General features: G+C 42.6%; 1 protein-coding gene and 1 long non-coding RNA gene across 3 annotated transcripts in view; one reads left to right on the top strand and one right to left on the bottom strand.

Annotated features, from left to right (window-relative positions):
• Positions 1 to 25,573, top strand: part of LOC142923996 (uncharacterized) — a 58,512-nt gene that overhangs the window by 2,907 nt on the left and 30,032 nt on the right. The gene's annotated exons all lie outside the window — the stretch shown is intronic.
• Positions 89 to 24,169, bottom strand: LOC116939341 (calcineurin B homologous protein 1-like). The gene is made up of 7 exons (XM_032947569.2): positions 23,960 to 24,169; positions 19,723 to 19,795; positions 11,121 to 11,201; positions 7,128 to 7,246; positions 6,867 to 6,928; positions 6,148 to 6,270; positions 89 to 5,268 (listed from the first exon to the last, which is right to left on the bottom strand). Exons 1-7 carry the CDS (start codon positions 24,024 to 24,026, stop codon positions 5,215 to 5,217), a joined length of 579 nt encoding a protein of 192 aa, XP_032803460.2. The 5' UTR covers positions 24,027 to 24,169; the 3' UTR covers positions 89 to 5,214.

The raw sequence follows: 25,573 nt of genomic DNA on the forward strand, positions 1-25,573 counted from the left end.
GGCACAGCTGTTATTGTACAAGCATACACTGTAAAAATAGAACAAGCTAAAAGCACAGGACAATGAGAAAAAAAGCAATGCCCATCAATTGTCATCGACTCTTTATTAACAATATAAAGATATTTAAGCATTTCACCAGCCCCATTATTGAAGCATAATAAACATTTTGAAGGCAAATGCAGAAAGCACCATCACGTGGTGTTCAAAAGTCAGCATTAGCACGCGAAGCGTACGTCATGGACCACTCCACAACGCCCAAAACTACCCTGGACAGATACATTACTCAATCTTGTCACTTACATGCAGAAATTAAAGTGAATATGGCAATACGGCACTTCACAGGAAACCAAGAGGCCAACAATGTGCTGCATTTTAAAGGTGGCAGGCACCAACTGTGTTACTGATGCATAACTTAAGTCAACACAACCATCATTTGTGGCTCCATCGAGGTGGGAGCTGGCACAAAGAGACGTTGCAATGTACAACGAAGGAACCCGTCACGCTACAGCCAGCATGCTCTGCCACTTGTGCTCAGTTAACAGCCAGGCCTGGCACGAGAGATTACGTTTTGGGCTCATGTCCAATGTGAAGGCATGCAAGGAGAGGCGGCAAGCTCTGTTGGCAATCAACAAAATAAAACAATATCCCCGGCCTTTGTCCACTACTGGATATATGCTGACCCAAGCAGTTTCTGTCACTGGAGGTGTGACCATACGTGATGCTGATTGGTGTGGATTGAAGGCGAGGCCCGAGGACTGGTTTGCCAAACTACAGCGCACCACTTATTTGCGACAGATGTCTGCCGCCACAAAACACGAGTCTCCGAGGGAATCTCTCCGGGTCGAATGCAAAATCCCATTGCAATGGTTCTGGCTCCATTTAAGCACAAATGGACATTTCAAGAGCAAATACTGTCAATAATATTGTCGTGAGTGCCAAACAGGACAAAAATATGCCATTGTAACATATATCAATTGACAAGTCGGTTCAATAAAATAAGTCTGTTCTCCTGTAACGCGGGAGCTGCGTTCCTGAAAAAACACGTTTTTTAAAAATCGCGTTTTAATAAGAGTAAAGCAGTCTGCGAAAGCATGTGAGATGCGTATGCAGGCTGAACAAAGACTGAGGCACGTGGGTCGCATCTTGAAGCATTCACAATGCTACGCAGTTGTAGCTGTACAACCGCTCATTCCTACCTTGCGCGACAGTTCTGTTCACGCAAAATCGCGTTATATCCAATTAGCATCTGCGTTATAAAAAAAAGTGTTCCCTCGTACATTCAACTCGTAATATCCAATTCGCGTTTTCAAAAGCACACGGCGTTATACGAGAACAGACTGCACATTACATAATCATAAAAAACCCGATACCCAATGCAGGATTCTATTTTTTTCCTTAATCATTGGCTGGGTGGTGCCGTGGTTAGTGTTTGATTTGACTAGAAACTGAGATCAGAACCATGCGATTGCGCCTGGTCCCCACCATAGTAATGAGACATTTCCATAACTGGCTTAGGGCCACCAATGGAGGCGCCCCAATGCTACTGCTCAAATAAGCAGGGAAGATTTGACTTGAGACTATAAGTTTGCATTGACATGTAATACAACAAAATCACTGGTGTAGCAATATTTTTGCAAAACAATGCTTCCTTGAATTATCAAGCCAAGCTAATGGCTTTACATAGTGATTAGCAAGTGTCCAAAATAAGAGATATCAGCCCAAACCATCGTGACAACATTTATAAAGGGGGCAAACTAAATATTGTTTGTATTTCACACATTTTTTATGTGCTTATTGTAGACTGATATGCATTGTTAAAGGCTATACAGGTTATACAATTCGTAGGCATTAAGTCAATCTGGATTACAGCTTTGTGTATTTAGTCTGTCAGTGCACCCAACTATTCAACTAATAAACGCTCAAACTATGCATATACCAAACATGTGCTGGAAATGTTACCACCATTCGAACGTACATCCTTGAACTTCTTTTGAACCGCACATAGCCAACCGTGCTATATGGAGGTACGGGGGAAGGACAACGAATACATGCAGTATTATTACACGTGTCCTTCGAAGAGTGCTGCGCTAAGGCATTTAAAGTACCATATGGATTATTTAATATATGGCTCTACTTAGGACCGAAACATCAGTTATTGCTATGCAGTACTTTGAGTGAAGGCAGTGTTAATGATGACAGTGGTCAAGGGTTTGCAGCCCATTGTACAATATCCATCACTGCCCATGTAGCCAATGCAGTTATGTTTGATGTTGTGCAGGTGCAATGCATAATCCATGTATGACAATCTGCGGCATTTGTACCCATTACAGAATGGTCAAGTGCACCGAATGGTAACGATATTATGTACTTAGCAAAATCTAATTTCCACTTAAAACCACGGTTACTATATACATAATTGCCAATTTAGGTGTTGACAAGTGTTCATCCAGCGTTTTTCTTAATCCGATTCTGCACAAACGTTTTAATTTCAATTTTGAACCAAGTGAAATCACGTGTACATGTACAGCCCTTTTGTAAATATATACTTCACCACGATGGTCAGCGCACGTTGAAGAGTGGCGAGAAGATTGAAAGAGTAACTCCCCAATTTACGCCTCTCCTTTTACGTAGTTTCACAAATATATCGTCACTTTACGAATACCACTACCCGATTTGCGTCACCTCAACCCAGACTTAGGTCGCCGACAGCATCGTCCGTCCTTTCCTCGCATATCTACCGCCTCAGCCTTCACCTCCACCACCTACCCTGTAAATAGCTTTGACGTAGTTTCGATATTTGTGGTCGCACATTTCAGAAAAGCATCCCAGATGTAAACCAGAGTACTACTATATAGTGTACAGTAGTCCCTCACTCTGTCTTTGTTGTCTCTCTCTCTGCTTGTGTGTCTGTGTGTCTCCGCGTCTGCGTTTCCTCTCTCTCTCAAATTTAGTAATCTTTGGAAGAACGTAATCAACCAGGTAAGGTGCCGACTGTGATGTTAGCCAATTCTCTGTGTTGTATTGCATTGTATTTCTAAGTTCACTAGATTTGTTTTTCTACCTGATGACGATTGCTTGTGTTGCAATAGAAACGGCGTATCATATTATTTAATACATTTTATTTTTATGTCCTTTTACCGAAAGAACCAAAGAGTAATTCCCTCATTATTCACAAACTTGCTATTCACCATTTGTTCTCCGTGAATCACATCTGGAAGTGTACACCACTGCATCGAGCGAGAACGTGATGAGATGAGGTTTTCGTTGGCCAATATCATTGTCCACGAAATTTTATATTCACAAGCACCTCCGGTACGAATCCATCGTGAATGACGAGGGAACACTGTAATCTACAGCGGACTTTACTGGACGGTCCTCTACCGTCCACCATCCAGCCCCGCAGTGGCCTAAAACCTCAACCCACTTCCTGTTATTTACAAGTCGCCCATCCAAGGGTAAACACCGAGCTGAATGCTGCTTAAGTGACAAAATCTGACGAGATTGGGTGCATTCTCCATTATTTGGGCATTGGCCTAGCACACCCTTAAAAAGCCGCTTCGTCAGTGGGGATGAGTTGCCTGCAAACACGAGGGTGATGGACAGTTCCTGGAGAAAACACCGCCAGGGTTAAACAACTAAGAAAGTAGGCAATCGTCATACCTTTGCGAGTGTTTCACCAAGCAAAATCGCTTGGCAGACTTCAGTTGCCATTGTGCTCCTGCTTACCCCGCAATGTTGCATGTGTTTTGGGTAACAATTGTTTGTTTACAACTAGGTACACACCCCCCTCCCCCCTGTAATGAGCCAATTTGTAGATTTAGCAAACTTGATACTGCAAAGAGTGCATAGACTTAGTGTGCATACATAATTATAAATGATTAATCATGTCAGTGTACAATCAGTAGTAACATATTAGTTACGCTTCTAAAATAGGATTTAAGATAAAATAACTTAATCCTCAACATCCCTGAACGCTATCTAAAATAAAATAAAAATCTTCTTTGGTTCTTTCGGTAAAGTCACGTAGAATGAGAATAAAATAAATTAATAAAATAACACAATAAAATTCTCACGACATTTTGGCCACAACACAAGTGGCCTTCATCAGGTGAAGGGACGAGACTGTCTGGAGGACAGCGCTGGAGCGAACACAGCCAAGCTCAGACTGCGACCTTTAAGCTGTGTAAGAAGAAACAGAGCGCCTTGACAAAGGAATTAGCATAAAAATTTGCACTTAATTGGCAGACTTATCATGATGAACGGTGTAAAGGTCGCGGTCTGAGCTTGGCTGTGTTCGCTCCAGCGCTGTCCTCCAGACTGTCTCGTTCCTTCACCTGATGAAGGCCACTTGTGTTGTGGCCGAAACGTCGTGAGAATTTTATTGTGTTATTTTATTAATTTATTCTTATTCTACGTGACTTTACCGAAAGAACCAAAGAAGATGAATCCTTGCAGTCACGAAAGCTTTAAATCGAAAAATAAAATAAAAACTTGATTAAGACACTAATATACGAGTGCTATGGCATTAAAGGCAATCATAATCCAACAATCAGTGCTTTTTTTGGAACGGCACAAAAAGGAGTATAAGCCACATTTCCACAGCCAGTCCGTAGCCATGCTCACAGACTACAGAGCCTCAGTCCCTCCCCTCCTCCCTCCACACCTCAGCGACCCATCCGCTCGACTCCACAAAGGCCAAGGAACCCTGGGAGTGTGCATCTTTAGCTGGGCAGGCATTTAGCAATGTAGGGGAGTTTGCTGGCCATTACATAGGGTGGCAAAAAAACCGTACAGTATTTTTTTTTATTTAGAAACGGGTATATTACAATAGCCTTGGATAAGTAACTGTATACTTTCATGTATTTTTCGACCAAAACAGCTTAATTTGATTGAGACAAGTGAAACAATAAAATTTTGGTTCATATAGCGTCCAGATGCAACCGCAACTCGGGTCACATGATCACCTAGGGAGGCATGGAGGGACTGATGGAATTCACCTGGGTCCTGCTCAGGCAGATTCCAGCACGAACTAAGCTTGCCATGGAAGTGCGGCAAACACGCCTTACAATTTACAGCAGATTGTCCATGAAAAAATGCGTGCCAGAGAACAATTAAATTTGCAAATAGATTGAGCCAGGGATAAGATGAAAAATCGCACACTTCCAACGTAGCATAACTTGGAAGTGCAGTTACATCCACCCCAACTCTCCAGTGTCAATGAAGGAAGCGAATACTCATCTTCTGTTCCACATCCACCTTTTCGAGGACCTGCAAATAAGTAAATCACAGCACAAACATTTTTCAGTCAATCCACCAAGCGATCTATTTCTTTCAACATCGTCCATTTGCCCTCTCCACACATGGCATGAATATAAAAGTTGCATAGGCAATTAACATAATTAAAATTTGTTTAGACTGGAGCCAATATATCCTGCTGTGGTGCAACACTATGGTGTAATGAATAGCTGCCACAGGGCTGGATAAACGCTGTTACCACACCATTATGCAAGGGAGAAAAACGAAAAATTTACTATTTTACTTTTTAATTTACGAGATAAGGGCCACCGAGCTATATAGCTCTTTTTCAGAAGAAACCTGGCCACATATGATAGCCAAATGAAGGGTCACATCACGTGGAAATTTATAGCAGCCAAAGACTCTAAACGTATGTTTCTAAATGTGGAGGGGGAAAATCGGAAGACCCGGAGAAAAAGCCACGTGACCACAGGGAACACATGCAAACTCCAAATATACAGCTGGTGTGAGGGTTGGGATCGAACCCCCAAAAAAACATGTTCAACTCCAGGGAGATAGGTTTGAGAATTTCCAGGTATTACGAATAATAGAACATGAAAGTAAGCGTCTATGCAATATGGTCGTGCAGGACATGTCAATATTATAATTGTCATAAAGATACCATTGTCCCATACTGACAGACACATGGTCACACTGCTGTGTAAACCTTGCACCTTACAGGGGACAGCTGCCTCTCGGGACTCCAGGCTAGGCCACAGCATAACATTGGAATGGTTGACTTGTGATACAAGTCCATTTAAACCGAGTAGGAAATAGTGTCCCATACATCCTCACCAGCGATTTCATGGAAACTGTATACGACCACACTAGTCTGATCACCTCCAGCCTCACCTTTTCAAACTCGGTGAAGGAAATGGCATTGTCACCATCCTGGTCTGCCTCTTGGATGGTCCTGTCAGCAATGCTGCCCAGCTGTTCATCAGAGATGTTCACCCCAACCATCATTCGCAGCACCTAGACACATTCAAACACACATCTGCGTTGGTTTCTGTGTATACACACACTTTCCATTCTGCACACGTCACACGTCAATTCATGCATGCGGTTTTGCACATTTACACGAGCATTTGTGTATTACTCATTGTTTTTTTTCGGTAAGGTCACGTATGGAGAAATACCATACATACGTGACTTTACCGAAAAAACCAATGAGTAATTTATGCAGTCACGAAAGCTTTAATTCTTTATTCATTTGTGTATTGTTTACCGTGCTCTTATAAAAAAAAACTTTAATACTCAAATGGCTTTTTCAGATGATAATTTCAAAGTTTATGAAATTGGAAAAAAATAGAGTATATTTGAGTCTGGCCCTTTCTACATGAACATGTAGAGATGTACGACCCTACTTTCGCCCGATATAAAGGAGTAACAGCAAACACTTATTCTGCAGTGTATTGTAGAGCAAGCTGAGATGCATTATGGTTTATGGGACTATCCTTATAACGTCTCCTTAAAAAAGGTACACATTGTATACAGTGCCGAGAAAGGAAAAGGTTGAGAAGAATTACAACGCAAAACACATTTGGAACAATGCTCAATGCATCCCTTACATGGAGCAGCTCCTGGCGGGATATCTTATCATCGTTGTCCAGGTCATAGAGTTTAAAAGCAACTGTTGAGAAAGACAAATGCGGTTAACACCCACCAGACAAATCACTTATTAAAGCCTACAAAAATATGCATAAAGAAACTTATTTGGCATTTTGCGAGCGTCGAGTGGCCACAGGTAATACACACTGAAAATCCATATGTTTGGCGACAGAGTATACGGTTGTATCGAGGGAGGATAGGGTAAGAGATTTTGGACTCACATTTCAGCTTATTGGAGCGGCTGTTGAGTGCTTCGTTTGCCTCGCCATTCTTTTGTCCATCCATGGGACGGAAGTGTGCCAGTGTGGCCATAAACCTCCTGAAATTTACCTGGTCCTCCCTTAAAACATAAGTAGTGACGAGGGTATGGACAAAGTCAGTTAATTGCTATAATTATTATTGCAAAACAGAGAGACAATGGGATGTAGACCGATTTAAAGCTATGACCTACATACCCTGTCACCCTCAAACAATTGGCATAATGGTAAAAGGATTGGTAATAAGGGGCAAAAAAGCACGAATTTTTTATTCATTTTGGAGGTCTGTTTTAAAATATAGATACGAATCTATTGCCACCGATTGAAAATTCATTTCTTTAGAACTGCTTTTTGTGTTTCGTTTGTGGTCCTTCCTATACACCTACGTTTAGCGAGGTTGGCTATGGACAGTGCGAAACAAGTTCAACATACATACATAACATTTTCAATGGTCAAGCCAGTGTTGAATTGTATTGAGAAGCACAGGACAAAGGTGTGGAGCGAGAAACACTTTGCAGGGAGATAAATAATCCAAGGAAGTGTGAGCAAGCCTGAAAAAAGAAGCAGAGATGGAGAAACAGACGGCAGGAAATACGTGACCTTTACAGTGTTTGGTGGTTTTTTGGCTGCAATGTAAAATGTCCTCCCCTGAAGACCGTTAGATCAAGGTTCGCTGTACAAAACAAAGGTCAAAAATGTTTTACATGGGAAACTCGAGGTTGAAAATAATGAGCTACTTATCGAGAAAACTAAAAATTCAAGGAACACTACGCAAAGACTGGTAACAATTACCCAACCCAGGATCACTGAAAAACAAAGCATCCTACATTCCTGGATACATTAGGATTGGCTCATGAAACATAATAATTATATTCCAGTTGGAGGTGTTATTTTTTCAGCATTCACATCGCGTAACTAACCTGTGGAATGTTACCAGTGTATCTTGTTGCCCCAAAGATCGCGTGCAAGACAGACTGGTATCCCACCATATGCATAGCCACTGGCAAAGCCAGCGAGGGGGTGGGTTGGCACATGCCCCCCCTCCCCCCCAATGATTCGATCGAAATCCCTAATTTCGAACGGATCATTGGGGTTTATTAGTAATTAATCGGCATTTTGCGACCCCTACTGCCACTGTGTAGCATATTATTACGTGCCAGGGACTCTATCAGACAATAGGACAATAGTCCGAGTCCATAATTGGCAATAAGTAACGGAAAAGCAGTTATAAGTGACTCACAGAATTGTGCGCAGTTACGTATACAGTACACGATTTCCCTGAAGGCATTCACCTTCAGCGAGCGCGATGCCGATCACGCAACGCGGTTCGAATTTTACCCTCGATCGATCACTGCACACGCGTCGAATAAAAAGCAAGGGACAAGTCCTTACTTACTAACTGCTATCATTTTTCATTGCTGAAGGGGTTGCCCCCCCCTATCTGAAAATCCTGGCTCCGCCATTGCGCATAGCCATAAATACAATTCAAGTTTGAGCACCAGAGCTGATGTCAATCACAATTCCAGTATTGCACAACGTTTTCAATGAAGCATATTTTCCAGATCCTAAGATGTGTAATGACCAATATTTTAAATAGGAAATTTAAAAAGGATTTGTGAAATGAATGAACACAGTTTTGGAAAGACTACATTTGACCATTGATTATAATTATCCGGCACCTCGCGATTATACAGTGGTCCTGGGCCGATCCGGCCAAACCGGCAAAACTGCTCCAAATGCTGTACCAGTCCAGCGATCAACTTAAACAATGAAAATACTGTACGAATATACATTTTTTCACGACAAATAACTCCACTAATAAAGACATAAAACTCCTATACATTCAAATTATAGTGTGTGTAATTCAAATGTACAGGAGTTCATTGTGATAAACTAAGATTCAGATTTTCTGTAAGTAATGCCACGATTCATTTGTGGCCTTGGAACATTTATGATAAAATAAAAATGTTGCAACCTCTTTATCTTGGTTTTGACATGTAACATTACACAGCCGTGCGATCGGTAATGTTAGTGGGACAGCCCAAAAAAGTGAAAGATGAGCCTCATCAATTACTGTGCAAACCACAACAGCTGCTATCTGACACTTAGTTGGCTTTTGTAGTCTCATGACTACGGATGGGCCTTATTCATGTGTTTTTTGTGCTCACGGTTTAACATAAGCATTCGTTTCGAGAATAAAGAGGTGCTATGATACTGGAGTGCCTCGTGGCTGTGCTGCCCCCTTATGAGCTCCTGCGTAATAGCATTAACCACCCAGGTGGAGACGATGCTTGCTTTCAGCAGAACATACGCATGCCAAGGTAAAGAGGACACCCACATCATACTGGCCGTGCCAATGATCACCAACAAGCGTGAAACTGGTACACCGCTGTATTTTTTTATGGCTTCTGCCTATTTAAGGTCACAATCAAAGCAATTAAAACATGATTTGATATCAGTAAAGTTGTCTGTTTACATACACAAATCGCTTTGGAATCCATCAATAAGCTTGCAATTATTATGCCTTACGCACATGACGCAAATTCTACATACATCCTTGACCTCTATATTCAGTTTTGCATGATTGTGCAATTTGTAAATATACATGCTGGAAATAATTCTAAATGGGGAGGCAGGTGGGAGCTTCCAAAGAGTATTGTCTAAATTCAATCTACTGTGGTTTGTGACTCAATTAGCCTAGATGTGGGTTACTCAATCTTAAATGGAAGCAGTAAACGGGTAAAACCACTGTTACCACTCACTCAGAGTATATCGACAATAAAAATACCACGGTCCCCTCCATTTGGGCCTCATGGAGAGGAGTGCTGATCTCAGATCCACAAAGACTAGCAGGCATGAAAGGGTGCCTAAATAGGCACGTTTCCCCAGTGCAGTATTGATAAATCTCATCAGGTGGTCATTTTAGACCGAGTCAACAAAGGAGACGTAAAATAGGTAAATGTTTCCACAGATGTTATGGAGCAGGAATGCAACAGAACTTAGGGTTGTATTATAAAATGTGAACATTGCTGAATAAACAGATCAAGAGGTCACCGACAAAGCCGCCAAAGGCAACACCTGGTGATCGCTCCCTTCCTTTTGCAGAAGCAAAAAGCCATGGAAAATGTGATAAGCATCAACTATTATACTTTCTAGCCAAAGCAGCGTCGGTATTTAATGAGACTTTCTAGTTGTGTGACACCGTTATAGTGGTAAACGAATACTCCTTGATGTGACTCTTCAGTACAGTGAGCGACTCATAGACCTCAAAAGTTGTCTGAACTTTGAGTTTCAATCAACATTTTGTTTTCAGTTTACTCCGTTACACGCAGCTCTTATGTGCTCAGCTTTATGGCTTACTCTTGCAACTAGCACTCAAGGGCGGGGGGAGTGGGTATTGTTCATATTTGGAATTATTGACGGTACACCGGCGTGCAGTGTCACAAAAAATGTAATATTTAGCAATAATTTATTTTTCCACGATTCGCAACCCTGGTAATAAAATCTTGCAGGGCGTCAAAATCAGTTCTCGTGACGTCGAAGCAGTCAGAAGACGAACGTCAGTTCAAATTATTATTTGAGAACTGTTTATGAGATTTGGTGTGGTATGCTCCACCAGTGTACCGCCAATGTCCATTACTGGTATATTTGAACGTTTCCAGTTGAAATCTTTTAAATTGTAAGGCCTAAAAACTATAGGAATCTGATAAAAGCATGTCTTGTTTTATAGCATTTATAATTGTCCCTTAGGCAAAAACAACAATGGTTTAACTGTATTAGAAATCAATAAAGGAATTCATTTTTATATTCCTTCCTGGGTATGTACAGATTAGATATTTGATGTTGTATATTATGACTCTCGATCAAGGTTGTAAAATAAAAATATAGTTCCACAGCTTTACGAGAACATTTTGGGACAGCATACTTCAAATCTAGTCACATGTTGTACATACGTACCCGTATATAAAGAAGGCATTGACGATCCTGTCACCAAGAGGGTTTATGGCTAGCTCCGGAATCCGCAAGAAGTCTTCTCGGCTGCACAAACATAAAAAACGCACGCACAATTGCAAACCAATGGCACAAAGAGATGTACAAAATACAACCTTCACTCGACACAGCTACTTGGCAAGTGTAGTGTTGCGGTTGTCTGTAAGTACCGATAATTTCTATTTGAAATTACCTTTTAACATTAAAAAAGGGGCAAATCAGCTTTTTACACAACATTGAGACTTATCTGCAACTAGCGGTAAGTACCCGGCGTTGCCCGGGCGAAAAAGAGACACACATCGACTTACACACAGCCAGACCCACACACAGAAACACATTGAGTTACACACACACAGACTCACACACGCACAGAGCCACACACATGGACTGACACATACAACAACTGCCATTCGTTAACGTCACCACGACGCTTGTGCCAGGCTATGTGCACTTTGAGGCCACGTGAAGTGTGGAACGCCCGCTGGCAGGAGGTCACGGGGCAGACCCAGGTGCCACGGATCGCCTGACTGAGATGACTGGCTTATGCACCACCTGTGCCCCCTACTGTGCCAACTTGCTGTGCTTTAGCCACCCGGAGCTCCACTCGTTGTTGTGAGCGTCGCTCCTCCGCCTTCCGTTATTGTTGGAGGGCGACTGCCTCCAACTGCCCAGTAGCGTCCTTCATGAGCCTCCTCCAGAGGCCGATCTTGACACCGCTGGTACCAGTCATCAGCAAATCCACTATTTGTGGCACATTTGGATAGAACTGGCCACATGAGCCACGGACCATTTGGTTGCAGACCACAGAAGAAGGGCAGGGTCTTGATGGGGGCGAGGTAGCTCAGCACTGATAATGTGTCAATGTAACTTGCATGAATTGTTTCACTCATCCATAGCAAATTGTGACCATGAGGAAGATGACGTTTTTGCCACCCAATGGTGTGCAAGTTACTGATCGTCTATGCAAAGACGCCGCCTTCATTGGTCCTAATAAGCATCACGAGGTCATAAACATTGAGTTTCAAGACCCTCGCTAAGATGTCATGTCTGTCTGGTGGCTTTTGGTTTGGATAAAGGTAAACATGGATCTCCTTTCATTTGGGATTGCAAGTGAAGGTGATGAAGAGATGGGGCATGGCATATTGGCTGATGTACGTCATGGCATCCTGAGTCTTCTCATGCATGTATCTTGGTGGAGCTGTGAAGGATGAATACAAACTAACTAATCAGCCCACATTGTGACCGTTTACATCTCCTTCGGCATTGATGACGTCCCAGAGATGAGCATACTGTTCACACGCAGGCGGTTTTGATTCAGTTGAATGTAAAGAAGTCGCTCACTCGCAATGTTGGCACTCATCGACAACACTGGTTAAAGAGGTTGGCGCCCCATAATGTGGTTTCCTCCTCTGTCCATGATCATGAAGGAATAGAAGTTTTTTTTAGAGGAGACAGTTTTGTGAGGATGTCTTTGTCCTGCAGCTTTGTAATTGGAGGAATCTTGACGTGGTACCCATCTTGGCCTTGCGACAGGAAAATGTGTTATTGTAGGGCATTGTATGCTCTGTTAGTGTCAGAAAATCGTGCGATGGTGTTTTCTTGGTATGGAAGAACAATGTCTCTCTCACAATGTTCCTCACCCACCGTAAGAAAGCAAGGTCAACAATATTTGAGGCATTGAACCTCCCTGCATGTGCCCCGCTTTGGTGGAAAGTAAAGGTGTGGTACGGCAAAATTTTAATGGGTGATAGTTCCCACGAATGTAACCAAACGGTAGACGAAATGTAATGGGCTGTAGCTAAGAAAGTCCAACGTATTTAGCAGTATAACATATGAATCAGCATCGCAGTACTATAGCGTGACGTGAGCAATCGAAACAATATAAATGCATTGAAATAAGCTGAAATAAGTGTACATTAAAGAGCAGCAATACGCACAGGTAAGTTGAGAAGCAGGCTACAGTCTAGATTATAGACTACCAGTACGCCGACTCAATGAGATAAGCATTGCTACAGTCGACATAAAAATCTGCCAATACGGTCAGCAGCTGAAAAAGTAGGAAACAGTCGACATGAAAGGCTGGCAGTACACTGAGTAAGGTAAGGAAGCAGGCAACAGATTATAGACTGGCATACACTCATCATGGCCAAAAGCAAAATTAGCAGTGTAGATAATAGTGCCAGTGCACTGATGTTAATTAATCAGCAGGCAGCTGGCCCACAGCACAGACTGGCAGTATACCGTTGCTGCGTCATAAAAACACACCTAAAAAAATAAAATATTTAGCAACTGTAATGAAATATTAGTTTTCTGCACACAAACATAATTATTGTAATATTTGCTAACATATTTGTTTCATAATAGTAAACAATGAACCCAAGTTCTTAGCCAAATATTCAATAAAACTTATTCCTGTGGAGGGAGCTGGTACGAACGTTGGGTTGCTCGGTCAATGGCCAGGGTCATCGGCGGTGTGGTGTATTCCGCAAATATGCCCGACTGTGAGGGCGGGCACAAGCCAGCGTGAGTAGGTTAAACGTTGAGTTTTATAAGGGCACCACGGGGTGACCAGCCCCTCCCCACCCAGCCCAGCCCCCACCCAGCCCAGCCCCTCCCCAGCCCAGCCCCTCCCCAGCCCCTCCCCAGCCCAGCCCCTCCCCAGCCCAGCCCCTCCCCAGCCCAGCCCAGCCCCTCCCCAGCCCAGCCCCTCCCCAGCCCAGCCCCTCCCCAGCCCAGCCCAGCCCCTCCCCAGCCCAGCCCCTCCCCAGCCCAGCCCCTCCCCAGCCCAGCCCCACGTGGACAGACATACACAATTAATCCCGGTAAGGCTTCCAGTCCATATAAGGGCACCACGGGGTGACCAGCCCCTCCCCACCCAGCCCCACCCCGCCCCACCCCACCCAGCCCCGCCCCACCCCGCCCACCCTCTCCACACCCAGCCCCTCCCCCACCCAGCCCCTCCCTACCCTCCCCTCTCCACCCAGCCCCACCCTCCCACGTGGACAGACATACACAATTAATCCCCTGCCTCCTGTGAATTAATCCCGGTTGGGCTTCCAGTCCACTACGTTTCCTAGCAGTAATTGTACTTGACATTGCCGTGGTGAGGCCTAGTCCCGTGCAGAGCCCGCGGCCTCGCCTATAGATTGCCCAGCCGGAGGAGGTGACACATTGCTAGACCGGGGGCTGGGCCGCTCTCCCCACCCGCGCTGCAATAATACGATGCAAGCGCTATAATATGAATATATACGGACTTTATATCAGTAACTGCACGCATTGGTGTGGGGGTGGGGCCCCCATAAGACTGAAGAATGAACCTCAGCGTTGTGTGTATATTTTTTAAGCATTGTTAACGCGAACGAAATTTTTTAGTGATCATTGTTGTAATAGGGGCAAACTCCTGTTAGCGTTTCACGCATGCACAATTGCGTGCTTTATCCCACGCCGGGCGGCAAAACTATATAAATAAATGAGAAATCGCATTAAATCGCTATTTTAAAACAAATTTCAAAGTAACGGAAAGGAAACCGGAATCGCGCTTGCCCACTGCGGGGCTTATGGCGTGGTAGCTGGCAATTTCTTTTTTTTTACGTAAACCCCACTGTTTGAGAGCCCAATCCCTCGCAAGCGCGCGTGCGCAGACAGAGACGAACAGACAGACAAAAAAATAACTTTTATAGGTTAGAGTACTATTATACACGCTGCGGCGAATCTATGAATTGTGCCATTATCTATTAATCAGCACTTCCGTTGACTACATAAAGGGAAGTATGCAAATGGCGTTGGACTACAAACACTTGGGGCAAACTTCACATTGCTCATCTAGAAATCACAGTGGTGGTTAGAAAGAAGATTCAAATGGTCGTAAAAATCTACAATTCTGCATCTTGCGAGTAAGAGAAATGCTACTTATAGTCCCAGGACAAGATTCAGCCCGAGTGAAAAGCTCCACCTTGTCTGCAGTACTGTGGACATTACACTACCGGTCAATGAAATTGGGCGCTGAACAAAATTGAAGAGTTTTTTTCCTCATTTTCAGCCATACATTCACTTCTGGGAAACACAAAAATTAGTTGATTGGTGGGGAGCATAAATAGTTCAAGTTGTAGACTTATTAATGCAAATACAAGCACAGGGAAAGACGACAACATGATATATTATCAGTCTCTTGTGAGCAATCATAACCAACCAATACATTTTTTGGTATATTTTTGTGTGCTCTTTAGGTTACATGGTGATGCCATTTAAAAAAATTAACTTTACATATAGAAAGAGGATTTTTGTCAGAATAGAAAATATCCTTCAATAGTTTGACAAGCATGATTTTCAAAAAGCATGAACTTATGGTCGACTTTCCACAGTCCATGCTTATGTTTTACAGAAAATAAGAGTCAATATAAACACAACCTGTTATCCGCTATATTGCACAGAATTTGTCATTAGTTAATTTTACGTAGAGACATGTAACATTAGAGTTGAGTTTCAGATTTTAGGGCGCGAATGCTACAAGCATTCTTAGAAAAATCCCCCACTCCGTTGTAAATAGGTGGTGTTTCACTATGCAAGTCAATTACAAACCAGAAAAGCCTTGGTCTATATTCTTTGGGTCTTTCGGTAAAGTCACGTAGATATAAAAAATAATAAAGTGAATAAAAATATCACGACGTTTCAATCGCAACACAAGCGGTCGTCATCAGGAAAAGGGGTTAGCCTCTAAAGGCACACTGTTTATAAAGGTTTGGAGATGGCCGTAGCCCAAGTGTATCAGCAGCACCAGCAATGCCAATGCAGCAGCAATCTGTAACTGAGTATTTTACACACGGAAGGACATTGTACTGCTTGAATACATCTAGCAACTGTGGGATAAAAATACGTTTACCACCTCTACTCCAAGAAGCTCATAATCAGCGTACATTCACACCACCGAGTAATTAAATAAATCACACTTATCCAAATTGAAATAACCATAAACAGCGAGGTAACGTGCATAATCACATCTAACCCACACGCTCACAAAGCACACACACATGCCTTGTCATTGCAACAGATTTCTGGTACCCGTATAAAAATACCAGATAAATATAGAAACCTGTGCCTGCCAAATATACAGAGGATTTGTATTGCTGTACATTGTCAATATAGCGTGGTATGACAGACAAGTCGTAGGCTTAGCTGCAACAGCTGTGACACAAAGACTACAGTGGGGTGTATACCTACGCCCACATTATGCAACTGAATACATGCATGGATCAAGCCTAATCTGTCCAGACCTTCGACTTACTCTTTTTTCCCCAAGTACTGTATATTATTGTCATGAAACAAAACAAAGCATGAGTTATGCAATACACTCGTGGTCTTCCTGCCCACAACCATAAACCCTGAATCTCATTGGCCCAAGAAAAGGGTGTCGATTTTACATCCCAAAATCTGTGCCAGTTGAATACTAATTTGCACCACAAGAAAGTTATACTGCAGGTCATCAATTTTAGGTGTGAACGTTTAAAATTCATCAAGTCGATGTTACTGGTGGGTTCTCGTGTCGTAAGGGAGTGTCAGAAAGGCACCAAAAGAGAAATACGAGACAATTTGGATTTATATTTTATCTAAATGCAACCACATCCAAAGACACTTTAAATAATAAATGCACCTATTTTATTGAAATAATGAGACAGTGCTAGACAGAGGGGAAAAAATTAAGGTCTTTTGAGCCTGGACATGAACAGAGGTAGGAAATTAACAGCACAGACGACTGGGATAAGCGAGTTCCAGGTTATAAGGGACACACAAGAGGATGGGCAACCTCCCATGCAGCAAATGTTGATTGTGGGCATCAATACAAAACCTTGGTTGCCGAAGCAGTGTGCGTGAGGATGAGATACGAGAGGCAGGAGTAATTCCAAGCAGTATACTGAAGACTGTGAGTGAAAATCTTCAAACAGATCCAGAGGGATGAAGGGCCAAGTCAACCCGCTAACCAGGATTAATTCCCAACCCGACAACTTCGAGTCGCTCACTGGAGCCACATTGAGGAATATTTGTTATACTCAAATATGCCTCTAATTTTCAGTGTGTAATGTTCTGTAGCCCCAAGGCTACAGGGTGCAGCACAGGCCAGAAGGGCAACATCTATTATTCTCTGCCTTCACCAACTCGCATTTACCAGCGTGAAGTTTGGTCAAATAAACCCATGACTCGCACGGCCATGTGGATCTAGCAGTGGATTGTCAAATAGGGCTGTAACAATGTACCAGTGTTTACGAGGGATACTATATAACAAAACACTGCTATAATTTATCATGTACTGTAGTATTTTAGTGTGTTTATTGTTTTTTACTGGCAACTCGTCAATAACAGATATTAACAATGTTAGTAAAACGAGTGGAAAAAAAACATTGCACCCTAAATGTTTATTGGCAAAAGGTAAAGAGCAGATCCTATTCACTTGATCCGGAACCTCTCAAGGTCATAACCGTCTATAATTACAACTCAACGCATACCATTTTTTTTCCAAAGGCGACATTGCCATGCAATTGTGCACACAACGACCAGAGAAAAGGGCATTTTATATTAGAAGTTACTTTTTAAACGAACAATCATTAAAGAATGGCATTACCAGTAAACCTTTTACTACCATTAAAAAAGCATTTGCAATCGTAAAACACTTATTGTACGAGACTGCACAGACTTCAAATGGCAAGCTACAGTTTCAAATGTCCCTGGTTAACCATTGACTTCATTTACAAAAATGTAGTAAATTAGTAGCTCTCGAGAAGCCTACATCCAGTAAATCCTACAGGAAACTTGTTACACATGAGCTCCACCTCATTACAATCGAATAATCCAACATCCCAAGTTCAGGCTGGATGTGTGCACTGCCACTCATGTTCGAATCTCTGGTGGAAGCTAGCTAATAATTCACACCATGACCAAGCAGATCCATTGAGTCACCGCATTTATCCAAAATCATTGCAAAATGTTTCAATCGTCCTATATTTTGATTTTAAGACTCTACATTTTTGCAGATTCTCATTTTTCACTCTCCATTTTCATTGACTTCAGTTTTAATTGCAACGACTTTGCGATGAAGGAAGAATATAAAATGGCATTTTTACGTGCTTTGTAATAACCAAATTAGTTCATCACTTCCTTTCAAGGCAACATTGTAAGCCATATTGTACTGGCGCAACAGTCCTGTGTTTTGCAATGGTGCTAAAGCCCACATTTTTTAACAAGGAACTTCAACTACACCTTGTTATTTAACCATCATTAACTGCAAAAATAAAACGTACAAACTTCGCTTTTAACACTGTCTTACAATAGAATATATCACATGAATACATTAAGAAATTACCCTTCTAAAGTGGGAATTGGTGCAAGGAGAATGACCAGTTGGAGATTTCACAGAAACGTGTTGTGATGTCACTGGGTCAGCACAGCACGAAGATGCAGTGTCACCTTGGTGCTGTGCAGTGTCACCCAATACAGCCTAAGATGACCCACAATTACATTAAACTTTGGATAAAATAAATATTTCAAAAAAGCATTACTTCCCAATAACCATCCACTTGGACCTCACCCAGTATCCTATATAGGAAAGGTGCTTCCTCCTGGGGGTTGGACACTCGTTCACAGATGGTAGAGCCAGTGGGAGGAGGGGGGGGAAGTGTGGAGCACGCAGAGTAGCGGTGTAGCAAAATGTAAGGGATGAGACCACTGTATTATGTTGGGGATGCAACTCTCCTTGCGCTCAGGAATGTTGAGGCCTGAGCAATGCCATGCCTCAGTCGTGGTCACAAAGTTGTGTCAACCCACCAGAGAAGGTCGAGCTTGTTTAGCGAAGGTTGTCGGTAAGGTTTGTGGAAACGACCTCAGAAAGTTGATGTCATAGTCAGACGGAAAGCTACAGACCATGGTAGAGAACTTCGCTCAGCTAAAATAGCCGCTATAAGCTACAGTTGTGAATTAATAAATCACGATCTTGCCTGGATTCCTCATTACTTGGTCATGTTTGGGAGAAAGGAAAGATGTGGGAAGGTGGAGAGTGAGGAGTTGGTGGGATGGAATGGGATCAAATGAGGGTCTGAGAAAACAGGATCTCAATGCCTAAAGTCGGTATGGAACCAATGATTAACATTGGATTATTGTGGCTCAGGACACTAGCATCAATAAATTCCTCTTAGAATCGATTATTTACAACTTATGAAGATTAAGCAAATTACATGGCTCATCTCTATGCTAATAGAACAAAACAAAACCAGACAGTGCAAGATAAACAAAAATATATTTAAAAAAAACCACGAAAATAATGTCATTGTACTTCAACAATAAATATGGGGGGCAGGGTGAATCATTGCATCTCACAAGGAGACCTGGGGGTGCTGCTGTTACACTTGGGCCATTCCACAGCTGTTCCTGGAATGGCCGAATCCAATTTCGAATCAGGAGGCATTAATAAAGACGAGAAAAACCAGTTTTGTAGGTACAGCTGGCTCATTAGGGTCACACATCAGAGCCGCTAACCCGAGTAGAGGCACGCCGCCGAGTAGTTGGGGGGGGGGGGGGGTCTCACCTGAGGGTACCATTCTCCCCCTTGTCCAGACTGGTGAAGCGGCTGTAGAGGCGGGTTATTTGGCTCGTCGTAACTGCACAAACAGATGGAAAATAACACGCACAATTAAATGGACCTCACCAAATCATTATTTGTAGGAAATATTTGCAAAAGGGGGGCTTGCTTCAGCAATTGTTTCTTGCTGTGGCTGTTCCACCTGATGACGGGCACTTGTGTTGCGCCCGAAACGTCGTGATTTAATTTATTTTATACCTACGTGACTTTACCGAAAGAACCAAAGCAGTCACGAAAACTTCAAATCTAGATTGACACAGTATGTAACGCGGAACACTTATCGAAGGTGGACTGGAATAAAATTATTAAATGGAGGCAGATGACAGCAGGTTGGTGCATCTTTGGCAAAATAAACTTAATAATGAAAAGCCACAAAGCACATCAAAATTTTGATTTAAAGCTTTCGTGACTGCAGGGATTCATATTCTTGCTTCTTTCGGTAAAGTCACGTATATATTTTTATTATTTTATTGTTTCCCTTCCACGTGACTTTACCGAAAGAACCAAGAATACACATCAAAATTGCCTAAATAACGAAGTTAAGCCGTTTGATTTTGGTTATGACCAAACCAGTGGAAAAAAAAAACTTAATACTTTTTTACAGTTACAATAACTATTGGGGGGGCTGCCCTCACCAAAATCTGCTGCGTATTAAAACACAGACGTGCACACAAGGCATTCGGTGAACGCTGAACATTGTGTGTCTTTATATCACAAAGTATGAAGTGTGGACAAACATTTTAGGTTCACACAATTCACACTTCATATCACTTGCTGAGCTTTTGGAATAAATAGTAACTTTCATATTTTAAAGGGGGGGAAAATCGTTATGTATCCTTGTGTTAACATTGGATTGTGTACAATGCAACATTCTTTTTTCATAATCAAATCATGGCCAAATCTTTCCTGTTCAAAGATTAACATGATCCATAACCTTCCCATGACTTTGAAAGTGCTTATACTATCCACCAGCTATAGTACAGCATGTGCACAGCAGAAACGTTAAAACAGTTGGCATGACCGAACACCATTAGGCAGGATTGTGCAAACGTTGATTGTTACAATATGTTGAAATGGCGACACTACTTTCCAAAGGAGACACTTTGAATCGCTTTCAGTGGAGGATTTGTTTTATTGTTTACACCTTTAACACTTCGGGATGTAAAAGTGGTTATCTGCAAGTTTCTTAGCATTAATATAAACGTAAAAAAGTGGTAATAAATGTACCCGAGTTTTCTCCTGGAGACGACTAACATGCAGTGGCAAGTATTATCCAAATAGGTCCTTTAACTCCTCTTTGACAAACTCACAATCACAAAATAATTAAGTATGAACAAAACCCATGGCCGACAAGGGATGCAAAGGCCTTCATCCAGCAGTTATTTGAAAAAGGGCAATTAAATTTCTATTTAAAGCTTTCGTGACTGCAAGGGTTCATCTTCTTTGGTTCTTTCGGTAAAGTCACGTAGAATGAGAATAAAATAATAAAATAAAACAATAACATTCTCACGACGTTTCGGCCACAACACAAGTGGCCTGAAGAAGGCCTGAAGAAGGCCACTTGTGTTGTGGCCAAAACGTCGTGAGAATTTTATTGTTTATTTTATTCTCATTCTACGTGACTTTACCGAAAGAACCAAAGAAGGCAATTAAATTTGTTTTATTGATCCGTGAAAATGTTAAATTCGATAGGGTGCGAGTTGACCAAGCAGCTTTCAGTAGAATAATTGGATTTGTCGTTTGTGAACCCCCATCTGTGGACATTTCAGTGTTTTCCCTCGTATCCCTGGGATACCACGTATGCCACTTCCATTCAGCAGTGATGATTGACGAAAGGCTGTGAATATTCGTTCATTTCCCCTCCTCCTCCGCCATGCAAAAATGTTCCTTTAAAAAAGTTGTCAAAATATCCAAATGCAGGACACTCTAAAAAGCCTTGAGACTTGGGAAGACTTTCTTGAATAACATTGTTTCTGGTAATGGCTTGTGCCTCATTGCTACCAACTTGCTTATTGCACCCCTTTAATAAAATGAAACATGTTATGCACCCAACCTCATTAAACCCCCTTTCTATACAGCCAGGTCATGGGAAAGAGTAAGTTTGATCAGATGTAAGCTTTCAAGCAAATGGTTTAGTGGTTTCATACGTTTTTGTGAAAACATTTAAGTGGTCATGAATGAACAGACGTAAAACGTCACATTAGTGGCCTAATGGCTCCCTTAAAAAGGTTAATCATCGCTGGAATTTATCTGCAAGGCTCAAGCATTTCTACCTTAAATAATTATTATTGGGTGCAACCAAATGTTAACCCAGATACTGAATATCTACCACTAGAATTTAATGAAGGTCTTCCTACATCATTCATACTTCGCAATGCTGGTCAGGACAGATTTAACAAGTCCAATCCACACAAAACACAAAACGGCGTATTGCACAAACTACATTTTACAGTGTTTTTAATCCGATGCAACTTGCTCTGCCATAAATATACCATCATAGTAGGACAATAAACAGACCTGATGTACGTTGATTAGCATTCATTTTAAACCACAAAAATGAATGATGGAAACCACTCCGTGTGGCCCACTAGATGCCATCACGAAGTTGAGTTTAATGAAATCACAATTCAGCATTGTGAATCTTTTCAGTTTTCACGCTCATTGAACGCCACTAGTATATCGACATTACATATGGAAAATATGTTGTACAGTATCCCTACACTCAAAACTCATCTTTGGGAAGAGGTTAGCTCCACAAGACATCCTATACAGTCCATTAAACGGAAAAGTAATGCAGTTAAGTACTGTATTAAACACTTCTGTTAATTTACTCAAAACAATCACATTATTAGGATTACAGTATATTATCTATATGCTATTACTTGTGTGTCAACTGTAATATTATATTACATTTAATTAAATCAATGTACCCATGATACAAATTAAATGTGCAAACTAATTCAATATTCGCAAAAGACAAATGCTGTATTTATGACCCAAACATTTTTTTTAAAAAGTAACTCTATCATCCTGCATGTGACTTTACAACCCGAGCCTCATTAACTCACGGCACGGAAACTAATCAAGTTGACAAGTCAGCCAAGCACCAAAAGGAATTATCTAGCCTTATATACTTTTACATACTGTACAGGATAACAAAACATATTACAATCATATATTAACAAACCTAACAATGGAAAGGCTATGGTGTATATATGTAGCCCAGATATTTAAGGGTTTTTGATGGGCAGGCTGGAGCGCCATTTAACAGCGGTACTACAGCCTATTGAGACACTTCGGTGTACATGTTAAACATATAATTTAAATAAAACTCACTTTATAGCACAGATTTAACACCGAGCTTTTGACAAGCGCTATATTGGTACATTTCTCAGATAAGACTCGCCTTGCTCCTATCATCCGCGATGGTAATTATGCACAATTAACGGGACAAAGGTGATTAAGCCCCCTGTGGACTGTGACCTTCGGCCCTAGATAAACCCAGTAACCCAGGTCACATCAGCCCACCCCCCTCCTCAACACCAGCACCACAGAGGACCGTGCCACATCAACCTTGCTTAATCGCAGAGTCCTTCCCATGCCATGGATCTTGCCCTCAACACCGCAACAACCACAGCCCAGCCAACTCCCCAACCTCGACTGGACCACCACCACAACTATCAGCCGCATCTACACCACCCCCCGTGTAGCCTTCACAGACTGTTTGGGGCAAGTGCTGTTAGCGAGCCACCTATGAGGGCAACAACACGCCCGACCGTACCCGCATTAAAACTTCCTCGTGGCGATGTTTACACGCCACACGAGGGACTTATTTGGATGCGTAGCGGTTAGCACGCCGCGCTACGAACCCGGCGACCAGAGTTCGATTCCGAACTGTAAAGGTTGCCAATGTAAATGACAAATGTTGTGGTCTCGGGTCTCCAACACACAACCGGTTTTGTTGAAGTGTCGGGCTATGGGCTGGGAATCGAACTCGGGTCGCCGCGTTCATTGCGCGGCGCGCTAACCACCAACATCATCTTCACCATCAACACCATCTACCACCACCAACCCCTGCCGCCACCACCACCACCACTACAACCAGCTCCCCCTCACGCTAGAACGGCGGCACCGCCACCAAAAGCAGGAGCCCTGTCGCGGCGAGCCCCGTAGGGACACTCACATCCGGTCTCCCGCTTGATCTCCTCGATCTCCTCGTCCTGCAGCAGCGACGACGCCTTGGATCCCATGGCGGCGGACGGGAGAGGTCGGCGAGGAGACAGCCGAGAGCTGCTGAGAGATGATGGGAGCGGTGTAAGTGCGCCGTGTGCGCGGGTAGACACCGGACCGCTCGCTCGCTCGCTCACTCGCTCGCTCGCTCGCCGCCCTCTGCCGGGGGCAGTTCCGCGCGGGGGCAATTAAATAGAGCGGCGTGCGGGCCGCAATGCGCATGCGCGGACACAGCACCCCCGTGACGCCCCCCCCCCTCGCCCCGCGTGGTGACGTCACAGCGCCTACCGCGTGTTCGCGTTGTAATCGCCGTCGGAACGTCGAACGTTTACTCTGGGACGCGCAACCGGTTAGTGCTGAGCTCGTAACTAATTGGCACGTTTTGTTTACGTGACAAACCTTACTAATTGGCTGTGTCAGGTGGTGGCGGGTTTAACGATCTCACAACAACTACAATTTTATGATGGACATATTTAGCATGAAAACGGTCATTCATGATGTCACGAGGGTTCAGTACAGCATCATTAGAATCTTTATTTAGAATAGAGGAGGTATCCGATTATCTATTATCTTTTTCACAGATGTCCAGTACGGGTAGTTCAGCAAGTTACAACAGCAAGAAATACAAACAACGATAGGAATGCAAAATAACAACAAAAAGAGTCCCAGACCACACCAAGATAACAGCACACAAAAATCTCAATAATATGGCACGCTAACATTGAACTATCGATACTACACGGGTAAGGTTTCAAGTTACAAATCATATTTGCAAATGTGATTGCTATATCTAGTACTGATCTTCTGCTTCAGGATATAATTTGAAACACGAAAGACTTTCTCACCTATTCAAAATCTAGTTATAGGTACAGTATATTTAAACGGCGATTTGATTGGACTCCTTAGGTTTCTTGGGTTTGACAATTGGGAATAATGAGCTGATCTGTAAGAAGTGTCACAGTATTCAAAAAGTGGTAGAATTATAACCCAAATAAACCTGTATTATCGATAGTTTTAATAATAGCTTTAACAATTTGTAGGCACAATATAATGGGAATATAATCTTTGTTTCTGTTTTAAAAACATTTTTTCTTTGAGATGTGAACAATATGGGATTGGAATGTAAGTTTTGAATCAATCAGTAAACCCAAGGGAATTAAAATAGATTTTTGGACGAAAAAAACAGTATACTTTTTGTGCATTTAGGAGCAATTTTAGTGATTACAATTTTACATTTAAGTCTAAATCATGTTGGAGATTCTGTTTGACTTCGTTTGGAGATGTACCCAATACTAGTGTAGTGTGTCTCCTCTTCGTTCCCTTGCTCGAGGCTGGTGTGTGCGTGCAGGTGGCGTGTATCGCACACACACTTAGTCGGAGACGAGGTGGTCGCAGGAGGCACCGTCCTCCCCTTTTAGTGTTGTTGAGTTCACGCCACCACTCGGGCCCCTCTCTCTCACGACCATGCTGCCGCGCGACCCGTCCCAGACACGACCCTGTCCGCATTGCACTGACGGCGTCGACCGGGACAGCCAACTACTGTTCAGCCGCGCAATTATCGGACGAA

The sequence above is a fragment of the Petromyzon marinus genome, chromosome 6 (genome assembly GCF_048934315.1).
Source record: "Petromyzon marinus isolate PM22_M1 ecotype Great Lakes invasive population chromosome 6, UKy_Petmar_22M1.pri1.0, whole genome shotgun sequence".
Lineage (NCBI taxonomy): Eukaryota > Metazoa > Chordata > Hyperoartia > Petromyzontiformes > Petromyzontidae > Petromyzon > Petromyzon marinus.